This window comes from Pantherophis guttatus, chromosome 4, assembly GCF_059756535.1.
Source record: "Pantherophis guttatus breed Tessera chromosome 4, ASM5975653v1, whole genome shotgun sequence".
Lineage (NCBI taxonomy): Eukaryota > Metazoa > Chordata > Lepidosauria > Squamata > Colubridae > Pantherophis > Pantherophis guttatus.
Genome location: NC_142066.1, coordinates 116,448,319 through 116,468,349, shown reverse-complemented (window position 1 = coordinate 116,468,349; position 20,031 = coordinate 116,448,319). Strand labels below are relative to the sequence as shown.

At 40.5% G+C, this 20,031-nt stretch overlaps 1 protein-coding gene across 3 annotated transcripts in view; it reads left to right on the top strand.

Annotated features, from left to right (window-relative positions):
• The window catches only part of CHN2 (chimerin 2), a 157,231-nt gene that overhangs the window by 72,422 nt on the left and 64,778 nt on the right, over window positions 1-20,031 (top strand). For all 3 annotated transcript variants that reach the window (XM_034402235.3, XM_087892620.1, XM_034402236.3), the window contains exon 6: window positions 1,949-2,237. In XM_034402235.3, the coding sequence (XP_034258126.1) occupies window positions 1,949-2,237 (289 nt within the window). The remainder of the gene's footprint in view (window positions 1-1,948; window positions 2,238-20,031) is intronic.

Here is a 20,031-nt window from a genome sequence, read left to right as displayed (position 1 = left end):
ACTGTTGACTTTTCCAAATTTGCTGGCAAATTGAGTGTAGCACTTTTACTGCATCGTCTTTTAAGATTTTGAATAGCTCAGCTAGAATACTGTCACCTCCACTACCTTTTTGGTTGCTCAGATTTCCTAAGGCCCATTTGACTTCACATTCTAGGATGTCTGACTCGACATGTGGTTATCAGGGATGTTAAGCTCGTTCTTGTATAGTTCGCTTAATTTTGCCACCTCTTCTTAATCTCTTCTGCCTCTGTTAGATCCCTGCCATTTTGATCCTTTATCATGCCCATCTTTGCATGAAACGTTCCCTTCATATCTCCAATTTTCTTGAAGAGATCTCTGATCCTTCCTATTCTATTGTGTGTTTTTTTTTCTATTTCTTTGCACTGTTCATTTAAGAAGGCATTCTTATCTCTTCTAGCTATTCTCTGGAATTCTGCTTTCAATTGGGTGTATCTTTCTTTTTCTTGCCTTTTGCTTTCCTTCTTTCCTCAGCTATTTGCAAAGCTTCCTCAGACAGCCATTTTGCTTTCTTGCATTTCTTTTTCTTTGGGATGGTTTTAGTTTTTACCTCTTGTACAATGTTGCGAACCTCCGTCCATAGTTCTTCATGCACTCTGTCTATCAGATCTAATTCCTTAAATCTATTTGTCACCTCTACTATATATTCATCAGGGATATGATTTAGTTCATACCTGAGTGGCCTCGTGCTTTTCCCTACTTTCTTCAATTTAAACCTAAATTTTGCAACAAGAAGCTCATGATCTGAGCCACAGTCAGCTCCTGGTCTTGTTTTTACTGACGGTAAAATCCAAACAAGCAGGAAACCAAAACATTTAGATGTAAATGACTGGTGTTGTAGTCCAAAACAACTGGAGAAGTTAAAGTATTTCAACCTTTGAAATTATTAGTAAAGGTAAAGGTTCCCCTCACACATATGTGCTATTTATGCCCGACTCTAGGGGGTGGTGCTCATCTCCATTTCAAAGCCGAAGAGCCAGTGCTGTCCAAAGATGTCTCCATGGCCATGTGGCCGACATGACTAAACTCCAAAGGCGCATGGAACGTTGTTACCTTCCCACCAAAGATGGTCCCTATTTTTTACTTGCATTTTTTACTTGCTTTCGAACTGCTAGGTTGGCAGAATCTGGGACAAGTAATGGGTGCTCACCCCATTACGCGGCACTAGGGATTCGAAACATTTAACTGCTGACCTTTCGATTCAAAAGCTCAGCATCTTTAGCCACTGAGCCACCATGTCCCTTTTGAAATTATTAGATATTGCAAATTTGTTGACTTTTAGCAAGCTGTATTTTAACAAGCTGTTTATAAATATTTAAAATATAATTTACAAAATGTACAGTATTGTATAAATGTAGTCACTACATTTTCAAATAGAAAAAATTGAGGAATATGAAACTACCTTACCTTAATAAAAATCAATGCAGACTTAAACTGCAAATTTTAAAAATATGAACAATGATCATGTAACATGATCTTGTGATCTCTTATATTAACTTTTTCCCCTGAAAAGCAAATTTTTCCTAGCTGTTTAAAATGCAATTACGTTTCCACTGTTATCAGCTATTTTTAAAGTTGAAATTAACTACAATTCTTACTTAATAGGGAAACTGTTAACAGTAATCAATAGTGTAATGTAAATATTAACAGTGTTTAATTCTGTCAGGAGATGGATGAGAAAATATTTACTTTGAAAGAAAAGTAAAGATTGAATTATTCCAAACTTCATTGCAATGATTAATTCATGCTAAATAATTTTGAATTTTTCTTCCGCACTGGCCCATCATTTTTTGTTACATTTACTTTATTGTATACAATCTTTATTACATAACTCTTTTCTCCACTATTTTTATAATGGGTATTTAAAATGTATATAATTATAAAAAATACAATTGTGGTGCTCAAACACCTTTACTGTGTTTTAATGCAGATTTGGGAATCAGACCTTAAATTACCGTCTTTTCTATGATGGAAAGCACTTTGTAGGGGAGAAGAGGTTTGAATCAATCCATGATTTGGTAACAGATGGCTTAATAACACTGTATATAGAGACCAAGGCTTCTGAATATATTTCCAAAATGACGACAAATCCTATTTATGAGCACATTGGATATGCTACTTTGCTTAGAGAAAAAGTATCCCGTAGACTGAGTAGATCAAAAACAGCATCAAGAAAGGCTAGTGTAACAACATGTGAAGAAAATGCACCAATTGAAAAGGTAAGATGGCCAATTTAAAGGAAATCAATTCATACATATATCTTTATTTAAATTATTCATGTCTTTCAGGGATAGAAGTTGTTGAAAAGCATTCAGATAGAAAGTCAAATATGACATATTGGAAGTGTTTCTGAAAAGTTATGGAGTTTATCTTTATTAAAATTAAATTCCAAATTACTGAACTCCATGTCATGCTTATAAGCATTTCTCATTGATGTCAGTGGAGGTTATTACAAGTCCAGATAGGATTCAGAGGTGAAATAAATGGGATCATCTGTTTTTTAAAACAGTGCACCCGAATACGTACAAAATGAAAATATAAAAAGCTGTTTTTCTTGCTCAATATTGCCTCACAAAAGACTGAAAGCAGCTCCAATTATTTAAACAGGGTTCCTACCTAGAGATAACAAATCTGAGATTGTCTATATTGAGTGCTACCATGCTACTCAACCATGGCTACACCCAAGATAAAACTCAATTAATAGTATTAATATAAAATAGATTACACTTTTATTTACAGTATGATTTCCCATTGTTAGAATATATTTTGAGTATTTTATCACCAAATCTCAAGTTTGTGGCTTTTTCTATAAAAATGAACATTTCTTTTGCCTTTGGTGAATGGATCTTTGTCTGGGACCTTGGTTTTTCTACTCTTTCCAGTTTTGCTTTTCAGACTTATAATTTTCTACAATAGTTACTTGTGTTCGGTAATGATGAGAAGTAATTTGTTTGAGAAGCTTTTGGCTCTATTTCTCTATGAGTTTCATTATAAGACAGTTCACACTATACGTAAATGATAGATGAGTTTATAAAAGGTTGAGAATATTCTCTCTCCATAAATTGAAAAATATGTCAGATTCTGTTTCTAGTCTAAGCACTTTTGAAGGTGAAATACATTTGAATCCCAATTGAGATGATTTTGCTGATCTGTCTTTGAAATGCAATACATAGTATTAGAAGATTTATGATACTTTATGTGCTTTAAAGACATTTTTTGAGATATTGCTCTGTCTTCAAGATGGTAGATCTCTTAAATTAACTGTCTTTGATTACAAACTAGCATAAATCAAGGGATATTCAAACCTGTGAAATAGAGAAGGTTTTTTTTGGGGGGGTATTTAGGGGAATGGATACAGGCAGTCCTTCACTTACAACAGTTCACTTAATGACTGTTCAAAGTTACAATGGCACTGGGAAAAATGATTTATGACCATTTTTCACACTTACGACCATTGTAGCATCTCCATGGTCACATGACTTACATTCAGATGCTTGACAACTGACTCAGATTTATGACGATTGCAATGTCCCAGAGTCATATGATCCTTTTGCTATCTTCTTATAAACAAAGTCAATGGGGAAGTCAGATTCACTTAACAAGCCTGTTACTAATTTAAGAATTACAGTGAAACATGGCAAGAAAAGTCATAAAATGGGGCAAACTCACTTAACAAATTTTTCACTTAGCAACATAAATTTTGGGTTCGATTGTGGTTATAAGTTGAGGACTACCTGTATTAAGTCTATTGAAATAGTAATAAAAATGAAATTAATTAAACATTATTGAAAGCACACACATGGACCTCTGAAATGCAAACAGCCAGGATGGCATATATCACCTTTATTTATTTATATTTAATATTTTTAACTGCCTATCACCTTCAGATATGTCAATGTAATCCAAAATCATATAAAGCTATTTTAACTTGTTATTCTCTACTTCTATTGAAGTTTCAAACGTTTTTAAAACCCTGGGTGCACACAATTAGACTGTTTATTTGTTTCATGCAAGAACTTTTGTGTGTACTGAAGAAATGTTCCCATTTATTTGTTCCTGGTGGGAAGAAGAAAGAGGGAGCTGGTTTAGTCCACCAGCCACATTTCTCAAGAATCTACCCAAAGACTATTCACTGCCTGAAAGATGATCATTGCAAACATATGTATATATACAGTAAAAACTCAGCTGGCAAGGATTAACCTACAATAGTCCTGGGAACTGGATATTGGTTGATAAATTTACCACATTATTCTTTTTAAACATGTGGTGTATATTCAAGATCTATATATAAAATGCATGAAAGAATGGAAATATTAAATCTTAATGACTCTCTCAAGAAGAATACTAGTTAAAAACCATATGAAAACTAGCCATCTAGTTTCAACTCACCTGGCCACACAGGGTTGTACTTTTGGGGGAAAGTAATAGTAAGAAGGGCTATAAGTTTGCTACTTTGAATTATTTATAAGAATAGCAAATGCAAAATTTAAAAATCTAAATAGATATAATAAATAGAATAAAAATAATGGAATCTTACAAATATATTAAAATGATCTGGAATTATTCATACTACATACTCATATTTATTTATTTATTTATTAGATTTTTATACCGCCCCCTCTCCCGAAGGACTCGGGGCGGTGCACAGCCAAAGTTAAAAACATACAATATAAACAATTAAAATACGTTTAAAACAGAATTAAATCTAAAATGGCTCCCCAATTTAAAATGCCTTACCCATACCCCTATAAAAAGACGAATTTAAAATTTAAAAATTTAAAATTTCCACATTTAAAAAGGGGGAAGATTTAGGCCAGGCCAGCTTGATAAAATAGAAAAGTCTTAAGTGCGCGGCGGAAGGTGCGCAGATCCGGGATCCTACGTATCTCCGGGGGGAGCTCGTTCCAAATCGTAGGTGCCCCCACAGAGAAGGCTCTCCCCCTAGGGGCCGACAGCCGACATTGTTTGGCCGACGGCACCCGGAGGAGCCCCTCTCTATGGGAGCGTACTGGCCGGTGGGAGGCTATTGGTGGTAGCAGGCGGTCCCGTAAATAACCAGGTCCTGAGCCATGGAGCGCTTTAAAGGTGATAACCAGAACCTTGAAGCGCACTCGGAAGACCACCGGGAGCCAGTGCAGCTCGCGCAGGAGAGGTGTCACATGGGAACTCCATGTCGCTCCCATCACCACCCGCGCGGCCGCACTCTGCGCCAGTTGGAGCCTCCGAGTGCACCTCAAGGGGAGCCCCATGTAGAGAGCATTGCAGTAATCCAGACGAGAAGTAACGAGGGCATGAGTGACTGTGTGTAGGGAGTCCCGATCTAGATAGGGACGCAACTGGCGGATCAGGCGAACCTGATGAAAAATCCTCCCGGACACGGCCGTCACATGCTCTTCTAACGACAGCCGTGAATCCAGGAGGACGCCCAAGTTGCGAGCCCTATCCGTGGGGGCCAATGATTCGCCCCCAATAGTCAGCGATGGCATTAGCTGACTATATCGGGACGTCGGAAACCACAGCCACTCGGTCTTGGATGGGTTGAGCCTGAGCCTGTTCCTCCCCATCCAGATCCGTACGGCCTCCAGGCACTGGGACATCACTTCAAGGGCATCGTTGGGGTGATCCGGGGTGGAGATGTACAGCTGGGTGTCGTCAGCGTACTGATGGTACTCCACCCCAAAACCACGGATGATCTCGCCCAGCGGCTTTACATAAATGTTGAACAAAAGGGGCGAGAGGACCGATCCCTGCGGCACCCCACATATGAGGGGCCTCGGGGTCGACCTCTGCCCCCCTGTCAACACAGACTGCGACCGGTCGGAGAGAAAGGAGGAGAACCACCTTAGTACGGTGCCTCCCACCCCCAACTCTTCCAACCGGTGCAGCATGATACCATGGTCGATGGTATCAAAAGCCGCTGAGAGATCTAACAGGACCAGGACAGAGGAACAGCCCCTGTCCCGAGCCCTCCAGAGATCATCAACCAACGCGACCAATGCCGTTTCCGTGCTGTATCCAGGCCTGAAACCCGACTGGAACGGATCCAGATACGATGCTTCATCCAGGTACTGGGGAAGCTGTCCCGCAACCACACTCTCAACAACCTTCGCCACAAAACGAAGGTTGGAGACTGGACGATAATTAGCCAATATTGCCGGGTCCAGGGAAGGCTTCTTGAGGAGGGGCCTCACCACCGCCTCCTTAAGGGTGGCGGGGAAGACACCCTCACCCAATGAAGCATTTATAATCCCCTGGAGCCAGCCTCGCGTCACCTCCCGGGAAGCCAGCACTAACCAGGAGGGACACGGGTCCAACAAACATGTGGTCGCGTTCAATCTACCCAGAATCCTGTCCACGTCATCTGGGGTCACAGGATCAAACTCATCCCAGATAACAGTCTCAAGACCTGCCTCCGTCACTCTCGCTGGATCTACCCAGTCAGAGTCCAGACCTTCCCGAATCTGAGTGATTTTGTCATACAGATACTGAACAAAGTCCTCGGCTCTTCCCTCCAAGGGGTCCTCCCGCGCTTCCTGGTGGAGCAGGGAGCGGGTCACCCTAAACAGGGCGGCCGGGCGATTATCTGATGACGCAATAAGAGCAGCAAAATGCGTACATTTTGCTGCTTTTATCGCCACTAGGTAAGTCCTAATATGGGATCTAACCAGTGTCCGGTCCGATTCAGAAAGACTAGCTCTCCAACTACTCTCTAGGCGTCTTTTCCGGCGCTTCATCTCCCTCAGCTCCTCGGTAAACCAAGGAGCAAGGCGAGATCCGCGCCGGGTCAGAGGCCGCAAAGGCACGACTCGATCCAGGGCCCCAGCGGCCGCCCTATCCCAGGCGGCCACTAGGTCTCCAGTCGAGGCGTGAGCCAGAACCTCAGGAATTGGCCCAAGCTCCGTCTGGAACCTATCAGGTTCCATCAGGCGCCTGGGGCGGTACCATCTTATCGGTTCCGCCTCCCTGCAGCGGGGTGCCGCGGTACGAAGGTCAAGGCGAAGGAGAGAGTGATCCGACCATGACAAGGGCTCGATGACTACATCCCCTATCTCAAGATCACTCAACCACTGTCCAGAGACAAAAAGCAAGTCCAGTGTGTTTCCCCCAGTGTGCGTAGGGCCATGAATTAGTTGGGTCAGATCCATGGCCGTCATGGAAGCCATGAACTCCTGAGCCACCTCAGACGTCTCGCCCACGGACGGCAGGTTGAAATCCCCCATGACCATAAGTCTGGGGGTATCAACCGCCACCGCAGCAATAATGTTGAGTAGCTCAGGCAGGGTTGCTGCCACGCGGCAGGGAGCCAGGTACGTGATCAGCAAGCCCATCTGAACCCCATGGCCCCACTTCACAAGGAGGGACTCACAACCAGCTGTCTGAGGTACAGTGGTCTCCCTGGGCCTAAGGCCTTCTCTAATAATAACCGCTACTCCCCCGCCCCTCCCTTGTGACCTCGGCTGATGGAATGCGCGGAAGCCTGGTGGGCACATTTCTACCAGAGGGACCCCTCCCTCCGGGCCCAACCAGGTCTCCGTAATACCCGCCAGGTCCGCTCCCCCCTCCTGAACAAGATCACAGATGAGGGGGGCTTTATTTACTACGGACCTGGCATTGCACAACATCAGACGAAGGCCCGGGCCGTGAGGATCTGTGCAACCTGGCAAACGGGTGGAGCCTTGGGGGCCGGAGCACCCTACCGCTTGGAGACAGCGGGTGCGTGCTCCCTTAACATGATATGGCCCCCTGCTCCCGCCATATCTACCCCTCCCACTCACAGTACTGATGGTAAAAACACAGTCCGAACAAGCTCGACCCCCTCCATTGCCCCCGGGTCCCCCACCCGCCCCGCCGCGTGTCGTGGCCGGGCCCGACCCTCCCCTTGGTGGGTTATCCCCCAAACCCACGCCCCTAATTCCAATACCACCCCCCTCCCCCCTCCCCAAACCCCTTAAAAGATTAGACATAGACAATTTTAAAAAACCCCGCAACCCCCTCTTTGCGACATGCCACCTCTCGGGGTTCCAAAGCCCGTCATCGAGGTAGGCCCTCGATAGAGTGGAGGGCCAAGCCTGCGAGAGGGGGGAGTCTCGCAGACCAAGAAGCTCCGCTGCTGAGTACAGTTTGGTCATAGTGGCTCGCCATGACCATATCCTAAGGGTCCTAAAAGGACAGGGAAGAAGGTAGGGAAATGGGGAATCTCACACATAATTCACAGGACCAAGTCCACTGTCCCCTCACAACAGAGGACACAGTCACATTCCACAACGACCACAATCCAAGGGGGAAATTCGATCCAACCACCCTCTCACGGTGATTAGGTCAGCTGGTCCGCCCCCATTTGTGGTGAAGTGGCAGCAATAGAGTCAGTACATCCAGTGTCCAGGGATCAGGTCCAAAAAAAACCGCCCTCTCACGGCAGTTGGTCCGATGGTCGGGTCCCCACCGCTGGTAAAGTGCTTATGTGTGAATACATCCCGATTCAGCCCTCAGGAGGCCCCAACACCAGGCCACCCTCTCACGGTGGCCAACTGGTGTCCAGCCCCCTTAGCCGAAGGGATGCAGCTATGGACCGACCTCCAATTTTCCATAGCCCTCTCCACAGTCAGGGGGTTCAGCTGGTAGTGAGAACATAGCGGAAGTGAGTCCCACCGGCTAAAGTTGGTCCCCGTGGGCCCGGTCTTAAAAGGGAGCGCTGGGGAGAGACAAATGAGGCGGAAGTGGGGCAGTTGTTTCAAGTCCCCAACCTCTCGCACAACCACAGTTTGAGGCCGCCTGAGGCCTGGGGAAAAAAAAGGCCTGGGAAAAAAATATTGAAAAACTACAATAAATAATAATGTATGACTTAGTCTTTTGCATAGTTCCTCCTCTGCATTCAATGGCATTTATTTCATATATGGATGCAGGATTGCATACTGTCCGATTATGGTTAAATCTGAATCTGTGGGAAATAGCTCATTTCCCAATTCTTTGTCTTTGATCTACATCAGCCAAATAGATCTTTTACATGACTTTTTTCAATACCCAACAGAGAAGTCAGACTACCAAAACATCTCAACTACATTTGTATAAACTATAAAATGACAGTTCAGTATCTTGATATTACATTTGAGTTACTGTTTAATGGAAGAGAGATACTAATTTTAAAAGTCTGTGAAAATCAATTTTAACTGGAATAAACCTTTATTTCAATCTGACATTATATAATTTCTTTGCTATTAACTTTTCTACAGATTTCGATTTAGAACAGAAAAGCTGTTTTAATCTTATTCAACAAGTAAATAAGTAAAACATTCTTATTTCTTCTTCAACAAGTAAAACATTTATATTCATAAACTGATTAACTGAACTCAAGATAATAATTCTTTAATTCCAAGCTACTATACTTCGATAAATAAGATTTGTTTAACGTAATATTTTCAAGATTTCTGATATAAAATGCTATCAAGTTTGTCTGTGGAAATGAAATATAGTTTATTATGCAATTGAAACATTGCTTCAATTAGAAAATATTACTGTTCTCATTTTAATAAGTTGTATTAATTTTCAAATTAAAAAAACATATTTTTTCATTTTTAAATTTGGGTCAGGACAATACTAAATTAGCTTATTTTGGTGTGTGCCATCATCCCCTGCTTGGAATAACATCATATGAAGTATTATAATTGCATATTTTTATTTCTTCTGAATTGCCAAAATTAAGGTTTTGTCCATATATTAAATTTTAGAATTTTTAAAATAGGAAGATCATTCAGTGAAGAGGGAGCGGCACTTTGTACAGTTTTCATTTCAGTTGAATATTGAGGCTTGCTGTTCAGATAAATATCTTGCACTCTTTTATGTTTGCTTCACCCAGAGCTATTTTAATTTCCCACAGTGTAATGAAAAAGACTATGTTTTTAAAACTAAATTCAGGGGTCATAAATTACTCTGCAAATTGCAAGAAAGCAGATATTTTCCTGTCTGCTGCTGCAGTGTAATGGTGTGACATTCTTGATGAATCAGGGAAACCTGCATTAAGCTTCAGTGATGTGTCCATCAGTGGTGGGTTTCAAAATTTTTTACTACCGGTTCTGTGGATGTGGCTTGCTTGGTGGGCGTGGCTTGGTGGCCATGTGACTGAGTGAGCATGGCCAACTTGATGTCACTCACAGCCACGGCCACTTAGTCACATGACCACCCCACCTAGCCACGCCCACAGAAAAAGGTAGGATTTTTTTTTTAATTTCTACCTCTCTACTTATTTTCTGCCCAGGTCTGGCCTAATCTATCAAAGGCCTCTCGCCCTTTTTTCCCTCCTTCAGTGGCCCCAGCCCTAGTCCCATTTCCTCCCCCACCACCGTCTCTTTCTTCGGGCTGCTTACCTTCCTCCCGTGACAACTGGTCTGGAGACCAGAAGGCAAGCTGACCTCAGGTAGTTTTCGGCAGCCTCCAGCTAGCTGCACTGCCAGGAAGCAGCCCTCAAAGAGGCGGTGACTCTCATAATCGCATCGAAAAAGAAAAAGCCTCTCAGCTGCAGGCTGCTGAAAATTACCAGAGGTCGCTGAAAAAGCCACTGCCATCACCGCCCTGTTCTTTGCATTGGCCGTGCATGCGTATCCCATTCCTTGCTGCGTTGCTCTCAGACTGACGCAGCAGGCAATGGGATACAACAGCAGCGGCTTTTTCGGTGACCTCCAGTAGTTTTTGGCGGCCTGCAGCTTTTTTTTTCCCGATGCAACTGCGAGAAGCCTCCCAGGTGCCGCTGCTTTGAGAGCTGCTTCCTGGCAGTCGGGGGGGGGGGGGGCAGGCAAGGCATGCAAGTGGTGACCGGGCTACCGGTTCAGGGGCGTGGCCAGCCAGCGGTTGCTAACGGTTCAGCAACCCAGGCCAAATTACCACTACCAGTTTGCCCAAACTGGTGCAAACTGGTAGAAACCCACCACTGGTGTCCATGCAAGGTGTTGAAAATTTTCCCCCCTCTCCTACAGGGCTTTATTGTTGTAATTTTTAAATATAAATTTATGGATGGTATTAAAAATACAGAACTTTGGCCTAAGGTCTTAAGACAGGAATAGTTTTCATAGTGTAATAGCATAAAGTAGAACGTCAAATTTATCATTTTGTCAATTTCAAATTATTATTAAGAATTATGTCAGCTTTGAATGTCACATGGTTAAATTTTATTAATAATACTTGCATTAAAATTAAAATGTTTCTATGTCAGCAGCTTCAAACAGTAGTGAACATCTGCTGAACATTTCATGAATGATTTCTGGTTAATGTATGCTGAAGATGTTACAGTGATTTGTCCATTTGCAGTTCACATTTCTTTGTGCAGTGGTAGAAACAAATGGCTGCTCTGTAGAGTCAAATCTGCTATTGATTATTTCCCATTCTGAATGGCTGTCTTTCTTACAGCTATACAAACAATAAACCATGATAATGTTCTATAAAACTTGTCCTATAAAATTTAGTTGAGGAAATTTCCATTTGCATATTTTTATGGCAACACCAGTATTTAAAGATATCCTAACAAATGTGTTTTTATTCAGTTTGGTTAAGTACAGTGAGATTTCCTTTAAGGAAGTGAGTGTTAAATAGTCTCCTTGCTACATTTTGTATAATTTGAATCAGATTTCATGGTTCAGCAAACAAATATCCCAGATCTACAACAAAACTGACGGAATTAGTTAATTATATATATTGCAAGAAAATGAGCAGAATCTTCTAACACCTTAAAATGAACAACTTTATTACAGCAGAAACGTTTGTGGATATAACATCCACAAAATCTAACTTGTGGAATCTAATTTATCTTAAATAATTCGTATTTATCCTTCATTATAGTAGATCTAATTTTATAACGATTTTGCTATTTGGTATATAATAAAGCAAGATAAATCTTATTTGATCCTATTGGTATATACAGGTGAAACTCGAAAAATTAGAATATCGTGCAAAAGTTCATTTATTTCAGTAATGCAACTTAAAAGGTGAAACTATACTGTATGTGACTCATTACATGCAAAGCGAGATAGTTCAAGCCTTGATTTGTCATACTTTTGATGATTATGGCTTACAGCTCATGAAAACCCCAAATTCACAATCTCAGAAAATTAGAATATTACATGAAACTAATAAAACAAGGATTGTACATAGAACAATATCGGACCTCTGAAAAGTATAAGCATGCATTTGTACTCAGTACTTGGTTTGGGCCCCTTTTGCATCAATTACTGCCTCAATGCGGCGTGGCATGGATGCTATGAGCCTGTGGCACTGCTGAAGTGTTATGGAAGACCAGGATGCTTCAATAGCGGCCTTCAGCTCTTCTGCATTGTTCGGTCTCATGTCTCTCATCTTTCTCTTGGCAATGCTCCATGGATTCTCTATGGGGTTCAGGTCAGGCGAGTTTGCTGGCCAATCAAGTACAGTAATCCCATGGTCATTGAACCAGGTTTTGGTACTTTTGGCAGTGTGGGCAGGTGCCAAGTCCTGCTGAAAAATGAAGTCAGCATCCCCATAAAGCTTGTCTGCGGAAGGAAACATGAAGTGCTCCAAAATCTCCTGGTAGATGGCTGTGTTGACCCTGGACTTAATGAAACACAGTGGACCAACACCAGCAGATGACATGGCTCCCCAAATCAACACAGACTGTGGAAACTTCACACTGGACTTCAAGCATCATGCAGTGTGTGCCTCTCCATTCTTCCTCCAGACTCTGGGTCCTTGGTTTCCAAATGAGATGCAAAAGTTGCTCTCATCAGAAAAGAGGACTTTGGACCACTGAGCAACAGACCAATTCTTTTTTTCTTTAGCCCAGGTAAGACGCTTCTGACGTTGTTTGTTGTTCAGGAGCGGCTTGACAAGAGGAATACGACATTTGAAGCCCAGGATCCGTCTGTGTGTGGTGGCTCTTGATGCACTGACTCCAGCCTCAGTCCACTCCTTGTGAAAGTCCCCAAAGCTTTTGAATGGCCTTTTCCTGACAATCCTCTCCAGGCTGCGGTCATCCCTGCTGCTTGTGCACCTTTTTCTTTCACACTTTTCCCTTCCACATAACTTTCTAGTAATGTGCTTTGATACAGCACTTTGGGAACATCCAACTTCTTTTGCAATTACCTTTTGAGGCTTTCCATCCTTATGGGGGGTGTCAATGATGGTTTTCTGCACAACTGTCAGGTCAGCAGTCTTTCCCATGATTGTGATTCCTACTGAACCAGACAGAGACCATTTAAAGGCTCAGGAACCCTTTGCAGGTGTTATGGCTTAATTAACTGATTAGAGTGGGACACTTTGAGCCTAGAATATTGAACCTTTTCACAATATCCTAATTTTCTGAGATTGTGAATTTGGGGTTTTCATGAGCTGTAAGCCATAATCACCAAAAGTATGACAAATTAAGGCTTGAACTATCTCGCTTTGCATGTAATGAGTCTATCTCATATATTAGTTTCACCTTTTAAGTTGCATTACTGAAATAAATGAACTTTTGCACGATATTCTAATTTTTTGAGTTTCACCTGTATTATAAAAAAGATGGCTTGTTAGACAAAAATAAATTGATAGTTGCCTTGATATGCTAGGTATTAATCAAATTTGAATTGCGAAGAAAAGTTATTTTGGAAAAAGGAATTTTAGCTTCATCTAGTAATGAGAATTGCTATAGTTAAATATTATGCATGGAACTAGAAACATGTAGTATATAAGCACGGTTAAATAACTGCTTGGTTCCAATGAAGGGAATTCTAAATACTCCTTAATATGATGTAATATTAAACTAAGTTCTATTGGTCATTTCAATTATTTTTTTCTTAATCACTTGAAATGTGTGTTTGTATTCTAAGGACAATAGTTGGTCAAATGGAAGGCCAAGAGAGTAATTTTCTTTTTTAATGCTAGTTGATACCAGCACTAAAACCTGAAATTGATCTCTCAAAACTAAAGGATCAATCCTGCTGAAAAAAATAGGCACCTGAGCCTATAATTAAATAGTATGCCATGCTTTTGCGTCTATTTCAATGATCCTGTCTCTAGCCTTAGTGATAACTTTGGCACACATTTAGGAACATGGAAAATTAATCATAGGAACCTGTTTGGAACTGTTTCTAGCAGTTTGTAATTAGGGAATTGGCCCAACTGTGCATCATAAAATACATGGGTCATAACCTTTGCCTCAAATGACTTTGATGCTGCTGCAGTACATTCCTTGCCTTTGGCATAAAGAAATTTAATAGTCTTGCTAAGCTCCTCAGTGCTAATTGTTTCATGTAATCTATATGGCTTTTCCAAGAGCAGTATCATGTGGGACAATCCCTGGATACTTGAAACGCTTAACTTGTTCAATTTGCATAGCCAAGGCTATGTGACCAAGGTAGCAGGCTTGATTAGAATATGTTATCATTAAATTGTCATCTTTGTTCTGCTTTCCTGGTTTTAAATATTAATATTTAAAGTTTTTCATGCTTAAGTTGCTCAGCTTTTGTTTGTTCAATTTCCATGGCTATCCATCTCAGTCAATGACTCTGGGTGGCTTCATTTTTATTTATTTATGTATTTTTATTTTTATTTTTTTTAATTGAAATATATTTTCAATAATCATATTTTTATAATATTTGTATTTTTTAATGTTTTCTAAATTGCCCCAGAAATCCTGATTGGCACTGAAAATCAGCTCAGTATTGTTAATTATGCATTGTTCAAACTTAACTTGTATATTTTTATTAATTTATTTATTTATTAATCAAATTTCTATACTGCCCTACTCCCGAAGAACTCAGGGCGGTGAACAGCCAAGATAAAATATAGATAATACAAATATTAAAAATCCCTTAAAATTATTAAATATTTTGGCCGAAGCACAGATTAAAACACCCAATTTATAAAATCACGAATTAAAAAAATTTAAAAGAGGAGAGTTAGGCCACGCCAGCTTGCTGAAATAGAAAAGTTTTGAGAGCACGGTGAAACATGCGCAGGTCCGGGATCCTCTGTATCTCTGGGGGGAGCTCGTTCCAGATGGTAGGTGCCCCCACAGAGAAGGCTCTCCCCCTGGGGGCCGCCAGTAGACATTGTTTGGCCGACGGCACCCTGAGGAGCCCCTCTCTATGGGAGCGTACTGGTTAAGATAGTTTGTATCTAAATGTTCAAAATTAATATGATTTCTTTATCCTTCATGAAAGTAGCCATTAACTGAACGTTTCACAAAAGTTAAACTACATGTCTCAGTCACTAGGTGGCAGTTTTATTTAGGACTTTTCATGCATTTTGCTTTTTTCTAGCTTTAAAAAGATAGAGCATGTTGTGTACTTTTACCTTGGAGAATTATCAGATATAAAACAATATTTTGAAAGACCCCATTATTCAGCATCAATTACTTAATGGAGTAGCATATATATTTATGTTATATTCTTGCTCTGTTTAATAGGATTACAAATTTCTTTTGCATATCTATTTGTTTTTGTATTTCTGTGATGAAAAACAGGGAAAAGAACTCCCAAAATATTCATTAGGTTCTAACTGACATATGTATGCAAAGTGAGCTAATATTTTCCAAACAAAAGTAATTATTAATGTTGACCTATTAAGTACTGCCAATAAGCATGAATAGGGAGAAAATATGAACACAGCCTGCTTGGTGCTTCTTTTCTATAGAATTATGATTCTAAAGTTAATGTGTTTGCCCGCCCTCAGTATGCAATTCCATCTTATTCAGAGTATGCTTATTCTGAGCAGAATAAGCCAATTCACTTCTATAAGACTTAATTTTTAGAAGTGTACATTTTCATCACAACATTGAGCAACTTTATGTATTGCTGATTTTTAATTGCTCCTATTAACTGGAGAGGATCTTGGTCAACAGGGTAAGTTCCTGATTTAATTGAATAAAATATTTTAAAAGTAAATACCAAGGCTGTTATTGCAGTAGTCTTCTTTTGGTAAGTAATATCATATAGGAACCAAGTCCTTAATGCAGTAAGTAATTAAATATAAAATCTTAGTTTTATATTTAGATTAGTTATGCTAGCAAATTCCCACTATTTCACTCATCCTATATCTTGTGTTTGCTGTCATTTCCTCTCTTTCACCAAAATATGTGGCTCTGATAGTAATTGTTAATTTTATAATCCCATCTGCTTTATGTTTTATGCCAAGTTGTACCCTCAACTGCCAATTTTCACAATGCAGTATGCTTTCTTGTTATTCTTTGAGCCATAGCTTCTTGTTCTTTCTCGCTCAAGATGCAGTTCCTGCCAAGTAGATGGCAATTATTGTTTTTCAATTGAATCTGGATTATCCATCTCTAGTTCTGACAGGACTGGACTGCATGTATTAGAATAACAGGCATTTTATGATTAGCATCTGTTTGAATATCACAGTGCTTTTGATGGTTGCTGTCCCATGGTTTTTTCATTGTATTACAGTACGCATGTCCAATTTGTGGACAAATTACTATATTCCTTTAAATATAATTAAAGATGTGTTTCTGAATTAAAGGTATTTTACAGTAGTGGTTTTCACTACTGTACTACTTTGCTACCGGTTCGGGATTGTGAGTGCGGATGTGCATGCTCTTGCTTCGCTTGTGCACGGTGCTTCTGCGAATGCTCAGAGCGTCCGTGTTGATGTCCGGGCAGGTGGGCAGAGCCTCCCACCGCTGCCGCTACCGGTTTGTCCAAACTGGGGTGATCCGGTGGAAACCCATCACTGGTGCATTAGTAAATGTTCATTATGTGATTGCATGATCTGTGATAATATTCCTCTAATGTTAATTAAAAATTCACTAGCAGAAATTCACTTGGAGATATTCTTAAAATTCACCAAAATCTTTGAAACAGAAATGAGGGCAGTCTAAGATGCCCTCTAAGTATTCTCTAAGATGATGCCTGAATTTACTCACTTTACTAAGCCCTAATATCATTTGCTTAGTTTGACCCAGTGCAAAATGCAAATCTAACAATCATAATTTATAAATGGTATAGCTAGTTCAACAAATGTCGTTTGGTGAATCAGTTAATGAAGACCTGGTTCTGCCAACAGGCCTGGGGAAACCAGAAAGTGATGGAATCCATCAAGTGGCTTGTTTGATCACTTGTCGCCAGGGAAGGTGGGGGTTATTGTTTTTATTGTTTTTATTTTTGGTTTTTTATTGTTTGTAAGCCATCCAAAGTCATCAAGAATGAGTGAGGAACCATATAAATCTTACAAAAGTGTGTGTGTATAGTAGATTATTATTAAATGGTCATTAGGCCATATCAAAATACAGAACATAAAACACAGAACATTGATAAAACCACTTATAAAAATAGAATGAAAGAAACAAATTAAATAGAAAAAAGAATAAGAATAAAAATGCAAATTATAATTCTAACAATTTAGCACAATGACACATATGCAGAGCTCAGCTGAACTGTTTTGATGGTACAGTGGTCTAAGCACCCTGTTATTAACACAGCTGCCTGCAATTACTGCTGGTTCGAATCTCTCCAAGGCTCAAGGTTGACTCAGCCTTCCATCCTTTCTAAGGTAGGTGAAATGAGGACCCAGTTTGTGGGGGCAATAAGCTGACTTTGTATAAAATATACAAAAGTATGAAGGCTATTGCTTAACGCATTGTAAGCCGCCCTGAGTCTCCGGAGAATGGCGGCATATAAATCAAATTTTTTAAAAAAAAGGACCGTGTTATATATAATTTTTGAATTCTGACTAGTGGTACCAATAGGGCGTTCATCTGATGTGTGATCCAAATACTGATCTCTTTCTTTCGTATACAATTGACATTCAAATAATATGTTTTCTATTTCTGGAACCCTGCAAATCCAAATATGCTCATTATAAGGTACTTGATCACATCTTCCATATTTACTTCCATTGTTTATGATTGTTCATATCTTGCTGGACAAAATATTGACCTAAGATATTTAGATATTTCTTTGTGCACTTTTTAATTTGGAAGGTATGTTTTTAGTGGTTCATCCATTTCAATGTGCCAGTCTTACTGAGGATGGCTATATTTTTCTGTGTTTATATATCCAACATTCTTTGTGCAGCAATCTTTTTAATCTGCTCTCCAATTGTACAAGAGACAAGCAGACCCCAACTCCTAATAAGTAAGATGATTAATAGCTCCTAATAAGTTAGATGATTAAGGGCCTAGAGACAAAAACACATGAATAACAGTTGCAGGAATTGGATATGGCCAGTCTAGAGAAAAGGAGGACTAGGGACAGTATTGATAGCAGTATTCCAGTATTTGAGGGGCGGCCACAACTTATTTTCTAAAGCACCAGAAGGCAAGACAAGAAAGGAAGGATGGAAACTAATCAAGGAGAGAAGCAACCTGGAATTAAGGGGAAACTTCCTAAAAATGAGGATAATTAACCAGTGGAACAGCTTGCCTTCAGAAGTTGTAGGTGCTTCATCACTGGAGATTTTTAAGAAAAGACTGGACAACCACCTGTCTGAAATGGTATAGGTTCTCTTGCTTGAACTAGGAAACCTCCAAGAACCCTTCCAGTTGGTCTATATCTGTCTATCTGTCTGTCTGTCTGTTTGTTTGTCTATATCTATTTATCCATATATCCATCCATCCATCCATTTAGTTATTTAGTCATTTGTACAATCCAAAAATCTTTACTTGAAATTATGTGTATTCTAACAGAAATAATCTTGGGAGCCTTTCAGTTTCCATAGCATTAATTTTGCACCAATAATTAAATGACCTCATTTAAAACAAGGAACAAATTGAATAAATTCCCAATTCAGTTCTAACTGCTGCAGGTGAAGTTAGCACAGTTTAATTTATAATATCACTGGGCTAATATATCTTATATATTTCTAGGGTTAGAATTTTTTTATTTTTTTATTTTCAAATAGAGCAAAATTAGTCTTTAACATAGTATTAGGTTCATACAGCACCTATTAAAATATGTGGGTTTATACTTTTATTGCTTTAGGGATAATATTACAAGGAAGGGCATGGATATTCCCATTTACTGATCAGGAGACATGAAACTGTCAAACTGCAGCTTTTTAAAGAAACTCCAACACTGATCATAGATTTTTAAATATTAAATATCATACTGCATGTGTATGCTTGAGATTTTGAAAAAGGTTTTAGATGACACAATCCAGCAAAAATATTATGAAAATATTTTTAGTCCTATATCATCATGCATATTTTGGATGCTCTGTTTGGCATCATTCAATACGTAATATGGTAGTAGTGAAGATATTAAAAAAGGCTTATCAAATGCATTCCCGATATAGTCAGCTGGTGCCATCGCTGACTATTGGGGGCGAGACATTGGCCCCCACGGAGAGGGCGCGTAACTTGGCTGTCCTCCTGGATGCACAGCTGTCTTTAGAAGAGCATATGACGGCCGTGGCCAGGGGGGCTTTCTATCAGGTTCGCCTGATACGCCAGTTGAGCCCCTTTCTGGATCAGGACTCCTTATGCACGGTCACTCATGCCCTCGTCACTTCCCGCCTGATTACTGCAATGGGGCTCCCCTTGAGGAGCACTCGGAGGCTGCATCTGGTGCAGAATGCAGTGGCGTGGGTACTTATGGGGGCGACATGGCACTCCCACGTGACACCTCTCCTGCGCGAGCTGCATTGGCTTCCAGTGGTCTTCTGGGTGCGCTTCAAGGTATTGGTTCTCATCTTCAAAGCACTCCATGGCTTAGGGCCCGGTTATTTATGAGATCACCTTCTGCCACCGATAACCTCCCACCGGCCAATACACTCCCACAGAGAGGGCCTCCTCAGGGTGCCGTTGGTCAGGCAATGTCGGCTGGCGACCCCCCAAGAAAGAGCCTTCTCTGTGGGGGCACCCACCCTCTGGAATGAGCTACTCCCAGAGATACGACTGATCCCGGACCTCCGGACCTTCCGCCGGGCTCTGAAGACTTTTTTATTTCAGCAAGCCGGGCTGGGTTAAAAATCTTTTAATTGCTGAATTTTATGGGTAAGGGGTTTTAAATTGGGGGAAGCCAATATAAATTAAATTTTGTTTTTATAGTATTTTAATGT